General features: G+C 34.6%; 1 protein-coding gene across 2 annotated transcripts in view; it reads left to right on the forward strand.

Moving 5' to 3' along the window:
* The window catches only part of LOC144958557 (twitchin-like), a 192940-nt gene that overhangs the window by 122209 nt on the left and 62413 nt on the right, over positions 1–8318 (forward strand). For both annotated transcript variants that reach the window (XM_078890618.1, XM_078890619.1), the window contains 2 exons: positions 307–548; positions 7113–7249. In XM_078890618.1, coding sequence (XP_078746744.1) covers positions 307–548; positions 7113–7249 — 379 coding nt within the window. The remainder of the gene's footprint in view (positions 1–306; positions 549–7112; positions 7250–8318) is intronic.

Consider the following 8318-nt stretch of genomic DNA (forward strand, 5'->3'; position numbering starts at 1 on the left):
CCAGTGGACACGGACTGTTTCGCGTTTTGTAGTCAGGTATAGGAAAATGATAGTGTCTTAATATTTTTTAGAAAGACTGCCGATTTTGGTCGGTTCATTTCTGATTCAGTGGACACAGGGCCTTATTCTGTTAGAAACATAAGCGAACCAAATTGCCATGTATTATATAAAGGTAGTAACTTGCAAACAAGATTTCTACACTTCAAAAACTTCACAATAAAGTGACCCATATACATGCAGAGTACTGTTCAAATGTATATCAAATATTGTTGAAATTCAAGTTGATAGCCTTTACCTTTTCTTCAGACTGTCATGGCGCTCAGCTTCTGTGCCTCCGTCAAAATCATCATCGGAGCTTCCTTCCTACCAGATCGAGGCTATGGAATATCCCAAACGTGAATGGCGCCCCCTAGCCTCCAACATCCGAGACACCAACTATCGTCTATCAGGCCTGAAGGCCTCATCGGATTACTCGTTCCGTGTACGTGCCCAAACACCGTCGGGACTTTTGGAGCCAACTGCACCCGTCACTGTGACGTCACTTCCTGGTAAGTTCTTTTTCAATGTTCCCTTTAATTTTTCTACGCCGTTTTAGATTTTCCCCAAATGAAACATTGTTTTATAGCTTAATAATCACGATTGTAGAGCAGTATTTTCAAGAGTTTATCCATCATTAATGCATCGTTTTAACACCTTTTAATTTTACACACCAATAAATAACTATTAATTGGATAGCACAGATGTTATAGAAGATTACATGACAAACACACTAACAAACACGTGTTAGTTAAGAAAATAATCACAATAAATATCATTAACCACGACCTTTCCACTTAATATAATGCGTGTATTTAGTTCTTATTCCTGAAGATTTCTTCTTCTTCTTCTTCTTCAAGTACCAAGGTGTCTGTGCCAGACATCTGTGATCATGGTACGCCATTCATCTTTCTGATCAGATAACCTCAGAAAACTAATATTACTCTTTTCTTTCTTTGTCACTCAGCTGTTCAAACTATTTACACCAAATAATATTAGTTGTAAATCTTCAGCCAGGAGTACGAACTGAATACACGTAAATATTTACATTCCTCCAAGCGATATCGTTATATTGACCGTGTATTAAGAAGTTTTGTGTTGAGCCTGTTTCGTAAAAAAGCTGTACTTACCCACGTATTTCATGTATGATTCGAATATGATAACCCATTTATTTGGTTGCAATATTTTAGTTTGCTTAAATAATTACGATTTATTTATTTTACTGTAATTAATGTTTACAGTTTTATTTGTAGATGCAAAATGCTGGTGGTCATGTTTGTGATGTCTGTATTATATCAAGACCTGGAAACCGATTTTAGCACTTGTTTTATTTTTAAAATGATTAAAGATGATTATAGACAACCTTTACGAAATCATGTAGTAATTTAAACTATTTTTGCTGCATTGTCCAAAGGATGTGCCGTTATTGAAAATACGTGACATTTGATAGCTCTCTTCCTCAATAGAACAATGTTATAGAATTTCAAGAATTAGGAATACACTAAATTCCAAATGTAACAGTTGTTGTTGAAATTTAAATTTAAAAAATCAGTTTTGGCAGTGATAAAAAATCAAAACAGGAATATAGAGGTCATTCTGATCCCCGGTAATGAATCAAGAATGAAGAAAGCTTAATAGTTCACTAGTTCACAATTCATGCACCTTTCAGTCAAATGAAAACATTATTATGGTTTCCATGCCTTGATTCAACTGTAATGCTCTAATACTGTTTTGTTTGATGTTGCTTCGTTTTCAAATACGAATAGATAATTAAATGTGTAGACAAATTACTCGCTGACATAATATGCTTCAAGCAAAATCTAACAGTTGTTATTCGAATTCTTGACCCCTCGCTCTTGGTCTATTAGAAAGTCAAAACGCTGTAAATTTGCTTGAAGCGTCCACTCAATTCTATTTTTTAAAAGTAAATTTTGTTTTAAATTTAATATCATTCTTGTAATTATACTTTGTTTGCTGCTACGTTTTTATTCAAATTTAATTTTATTCACACGAGCCTGCAAAATTTTGATTTATTGCAAATCAAAATATTTCTTAATTAAAATCAATGTCAGGGTCATTGTCATAGCGAAAAACTATTTGCTTTATACAAAATAATAGACATTAAAATAATTTTAGTCTAAATAGTCGACATGTGAAACAGGCACTAATAGTTTCGAAATAGAACATTGTATACTTAAGCTTAATATTATAAGGCACAATATGATGAAGGATGTGCTTAAACTGAAATTATTCACTCGACTGTTTTGACAGTTCTATGACTGCTCTATAGCATGCAATCAAGGGAATACTACACCATGTCAGATTATATTTTCAAGTGTGCTATGTTTGACCTATGGGTCCACAGCAACCGATAAATTAATGATAACGAGTGCAGTCAAAGTATTAATACGTATTTAAATTGATAAATTGATTTGATTGAAAAATATTCCAAAGCTAGATTGTGACAATTCGTACACACTGGCTTAATATTAAAAACAAAATCTTTTAGTCCAAAATTTTGTTAGACTTGTGTGAATTACGCTGAAAACTAACACAGAACTTTGTTGTAATTCATAATAAAAGCACATTAACAATTCCATTTTGCTTTTATTATTTCCCCCCATTGAATTTCAGGATCTGCTAGGAAGAGATATGCCTGACTAGGCATTGATAGTATGTAATATTAAACAGAATTTTAACAAGTTACTTCAAACACTCTTTTCCAGTTCTTTTTTTTTTTTTTTGGCCAATGAATTGTTCAATGGGTTGCTATTCTGGTATTTTCAAAATAAGTAATTTCTATTTTTTTTGACTGTTTAAAAAAAGAAATGGCTAACAATACTTATGATCATCATACCTTTGTTGAAAGTCTTAAAGAACTCTAGACATAGTTTTAAATAAAGTCTTAGTTTAATTTAGAAATTATTCTGGTTCATCATAATCGATAGTTTACGATATTTTTCTGACTTAGACGATAATGCATGACTGTACTGATACTTTTCCTATCACGTATGCAATTCATTGAGATAATACTATAATACAATGGCGCGTTTATCGTTTGCAGTACTTGCAGTTTTTAACATTTTTACTGAATTTAAAGTCATCTTTCTCACCTGTATTACGTCAGTATCGTTCAAATCAGGGCTATTTCTGCTATCAACAGGATCGAATTTTAAACTTATATACAATGATAAGAAAAAACAGACGATTCACTAAATAGATATGTTATTTACTAATATAGTCGTGATTGAGATGGCTTTAAAAAGAGTTTACTTTTACATATCTACACAAATCAAAAACATAATTTTGAAATGCTTAGATGTTCTGTTTTGTTTTGTTTCTATTTTCCCTTTGTACTTTTAGATCACCATGCATTTTGCATCTCTCAATTTGTAGTAATGTCTATTTTGTATCATTTTTTTTCATTTTAACAATATATCATATTTTTTTCTTTAAAGAACATTTTGTAATCAAAACATTTGCTTGTAATATTCTAGTTCATCAAGTGCATACCAAAATTTTGCTTTTAAATACATATTCAATTGAGAATCTAGAAGATTTAATTTTATTGTCACAAAGGAATGTTTTCCGACGACAGGCGGAATTGTCGTTACAGTAATGTCATGGGTTCGAGCCCGCATCACCGCGAAGTTTATATTCTCTATTGTCTTCTGGCACTTTTCTACTCACTTCATTTCCTGTTATTTCCAACGACAACGGAAATGCGAGTGACCTGTGGACCAATGGGAACAAAGAACACACAATTATTGAGTTTCCATATTAAATGGATATTAGGAAAATGGGAGATAGATTAAAAAAAAATTAAAACGAACATGCCGCGGCAGAGATTCATACATTATAGCGTGTTGCTACCCCTGATTAAATCGGTGACAAAATAGATAGAATGTGATAAGGATCAAATTCTCTCCCTCCCCCCTCCAAGAGAAGATGTAAACACAATTGCATAGTGATAAGACCTTCCTTTTGGCAGCTTAATCTAATGATGACTTAACACAGAAATCAGAAGAATAATATTGGTTTAGATTGGACAAAACACTGTTTTTGGGGGGATAAAAAATACAAATCAAACTCATATTTGGATTTAAAACCGCACAAATACATAATTAAGTACGTATATGATAAGATAAAGCTATCTCTTTTGAACGAAAGTGCAAATATTTCACAATCACTCCCGCCAGTGATCTGAATGGAATTTTATCGAGTTTTGAGAGCATTCTTGAGACTCCCTCAACACATAGGGCAGAAAAGATATGCTGGCTGTTATTCGTAGCTTTGATTCCATTTGATTCCGTTATAAACAATCAAACATTTTTTCATAACATGCAATATTATACCTCCCTCCAAATATTATGTTTTTGTTAATCGAGATGCCCAATAGTAGGGACAGCTATCACGAGAACTCTCATACAATACCACTGGCATTCTAGACTGCAGACGTGTGGGGAAACTGTTTCATTCTTTTAATAATCGAAATTTCATGTATTTTCCTTTATGGAGCTCTGACATTGTTCCAATTACCCATCATGGGTTCAAAGGTGTGATTAAAGATTCTTCTTCTTCAAGTACCAAGTCTGTGCCAGACATCGGTGATCATAGCACGCCATTCATCTCTCTGATCAGATAACCTAACCTCAGAAAACTGAATAAAGATTAGAAAAAAAATTAAATCCTGTCTCAGACAAATTACAAAAAATTATCGACTTTCCAAATTGTTTTTGAAGTGTTTTAATACATTGCATACACAAGATTATCGTCCTATTCTTTTCTTAGGTGTTTCTAGTTGTTTATAAATTTACTGACCATTTTCAATTTGTCATGATTTTTTGTAATTTATATTGAAAATGCATGCTTTGGTTCGGATTAACAGTATGAAGCTCTCGTCTGATAGTCTCGAGTACTTTTTAATTTGAGAGGATTGAAAAAATTTAAAAAGTTGTTAACCTTTTGTTAACCAACCCTCATAATGAATTCTTTGAAAGCAGTGGCATCTTTTGAAGTTACAAAGTTGTTTCCTGTGTTCTTGTGTTTATCTATCATTTTGTCACGGAGGTTAACTTTTTATTGAGGTTTACAATGACACTAAATCTACAATTGTTTGAACTTAACTCTTTCAGCGCCATTGGTGGCACTGTGCGGCCAGAGCAGAATCTGTTCTACTGGCCAATGGTCGCACGTGCAGCCGGTCTTGAAAGGCAAAAATAATAATGTAATCCAATCCTAATTTCTACAAATGTACTATAGATTGAACCAATGGTATCATTTCTTTCATCAGAACATTCAATTGACCCTAGGGGGTATTTTAATTGAGATTTTGCACCAAATTAGATATATGTTTATCTTAACATGTCATTCTCATGCTGCCTCAATCAGGTGTCAGCCATTATGTAACGGAAATCCGAATATTATAGCCTCAGCGCTGAAAGAGTTAATATACACCATTGCATGTTGTTGTATTTCTTAGTAACCCTAACGCAATTGATGATCTGCTTTATTTTCTACTAATCATCTGCATTCTGTATTTTCAACCTTTGACATCAACTCGTAGTATCGATAATCAAAAGTCAGATATTCGATTACCTTTTTCTTCGATTAGATATTCGATTACCTATTAATGTAATCAAACCAAACCTTATTTAATTATGTAAATACAGTGGGACCAACTTTTTTTCCAAAAAAAAAATGTTTGGATGCCATAATTGTAAGATTTCTATACCAATCTTTCAGAATCCAGTCAACACAAAAAGAAAAAAAGATTTTTCCTTGATTTATTGTTACCAAAAATATTTGAAAGCATTGTAAGAAATGAAAAGGGATATTGAAGTATTTCGAGGATCTTTGCAATTCATGGTCGATTGACATGTCTAGAGTCATCCATCTCCCACAACTTACGTCTGTTTAACAGTTGATACACATTTGTGTTTCAGATTGTCAGACTATTATGGTCAATTCTTGAATTCCAGACATATGAGTAATACAAATGAACACCGCCTCCAATTTAAATTCAAAACGAGTTCTAAGACCTATGACCTTTTTTGAACTACAGTCTTCAGATCCTTTTCGATTTTGAGTGTCATCCCTTTTCGATCCTTTCAATCCCAAACTTTCCCATAGAATCACAAATCTCAACAATTATTCTCTTTACTTTTCTAACCTTAATCTGATCTTGATAATACTTATAAAATAGATATTAAATTGTATTTTTAAAACCAGATTATAGACTGAAACGTTCATTTATTGCTTTACTTATTTTTTCGATTTTAAAATTTATCAATTTGTATACTTTATTACGAAAGAATAAATAAGAATGACTAGACTTTGACGATAATGTTTTACTCGTAGCCACTGTTTAACATACATAATATATCATTAATATTCTTTATTTCATTTAAACCTTGCGTCAAGTACTATGTTATCAGAAGTAAATCACTTTTTCTGTAATTTAAAACTCAATGGTATCTAGAGATAATATTCGATGGACATTGCTGCTTGAACTCTTAAACATACTTGTACTCGACTAGAGCTAACCTATTACATTGCCCACTTTTTATCCTCCTCTTCCCCCACCCCTCCTCTTCTCCCCTCCTCCTCTACTTCCTTCTCCCCTCTTCCTCCTTATCATCTTCCGTCTGCTCCTCTTCTCACCCTCTCCTCCTCCTCCTTTTCCTCTTCTTCTTCTTCTTCTTCTTCTTCTTCTTCTTCTTCTTCTTCTTCTTCTTCTTCTTCTTCTTCTTCTTCTTCTTTGTCTTCTTCTTCTTCTTCTTCTTCTCCTTCTTCTTCTTCTTTGTCTTCTTCTTCTTCCTCCTCCCCCTCCTCCTCATTATCATCAACATCATCTCTTCTTCGTCGTCATCTCAACCCCCTTCTCTCTCTCTCTCTCTCTCTCTCTCTCTCTCTCTCTCTCTCTCCCTCTCCCTCCCTCTCTTCCTCTCTCTTCCTATCTTTCTCTCTCCCTTTCTTCCTTAATTTTACTCGATTTACTTCGTCATATAAACCAATATCAACAACACAAACCAACTATCTCAACCCCATCTTTTTCTCCTTTCCCCCCATCACAGTGAGACCCCGCCTTGCCAGCCGGGAGCCGGTCCTCTCTGAATTAGGAAATGACTCAATCCGAATCCAATGGCAACCCGCCGAGCTTCCTTACTACTCAAGACACTCTACCCCGATCTCCTACACCGTGGAATATCAGGTATTTACTTGTCACCCGTGACATAGCAGCAACTTAAATTACTCTTTCAGATCCATAAAGGGCCCCGGCGATAACTCAGTTGGTAGAACAATCGCTTCACATGCAATGCTACCGAGATCGATCCCGGGTGAATTCAAGATTTATTTCTGAGTTCCCTGTCATCCTGTTAGCTGGGTTTTGTAAAATCTGGCGGAAAGTACTAGCGATAGACTAACGTCCTAACCAAAGGTTAGCAAACAATTGCTATTAACCGTTTCAAGCCACCAAACCGGGATAAACCGTAGCCATCGTATAGTCTGACATTGACCAACCTCCAATATGCCCAAAAAATGACCTCAAAATGCGAGTCTTTGACCACAAAAGAAAACAAATTGTGAGTTGTATTCAACAGTTCAACCTATGGGCCCACTTGTTTCCATGAGCACTACTAACGACAACTCACTACGCAGTGCAAAAACCAAATAATGACGTCAAAATGCCAGTCTTTTTGGGTTTCAGTGTCAGGCTATAACTAAACGATGGCTACGTATAAACAACGGCTACACGGACCCAATGGCTTTCAATGACTACTCGATGCTACAAGGCCCATTGGACCGGACTAATCCTTTTTGTTACGCTATGCTTACCACTACTCAATGCATTTCACTCCTGATTATTTTTTTTTAACCCTGTGGAATATTTACTACTACTTGTCACGACTAGCTCAGCACTTTAGTGGCATGAGGCCTATTGAGCAGAAACACTATTGCTACAACCACCACCACCACCACCACCACCACCACCACCATCATCATCATCATCATCATCATCATCATCATCATCATCATCATCATCATCATCATCATCAACATCATCATCATCATCATCATCATCAACATCATCATCACCATCATCAACATCATAATTTTACAATATTTGGTTAATTATCATTTAAAGAATCGTCTAAGTACTTGACAGTTAATCCAGAGCTGAGTCAGGTTCATCAATCTACGACATCACAGCCAACAATTTTACAAATGGATTACTTCGTGAAAAAGAATCTTTGTCTTGTTTATAAACGTTCGCTTAA

The sequence above is a fragment of the Berghia stephanieae genome, chromosome 13, assembly GCF_034508935.2.
Source record: "Berghia stephanieae isolate SIO BIC M18660-M18661 chromosome 13, UCSD_Bste_1.3, whole genome shotgun sequence".
Lineage (NCBI taxonomy): Eukaryota > Metazoa > Mollusca > Gastropoda > Nudibranchia > Aeolidiidae > Berghia > Berghia stephanieae.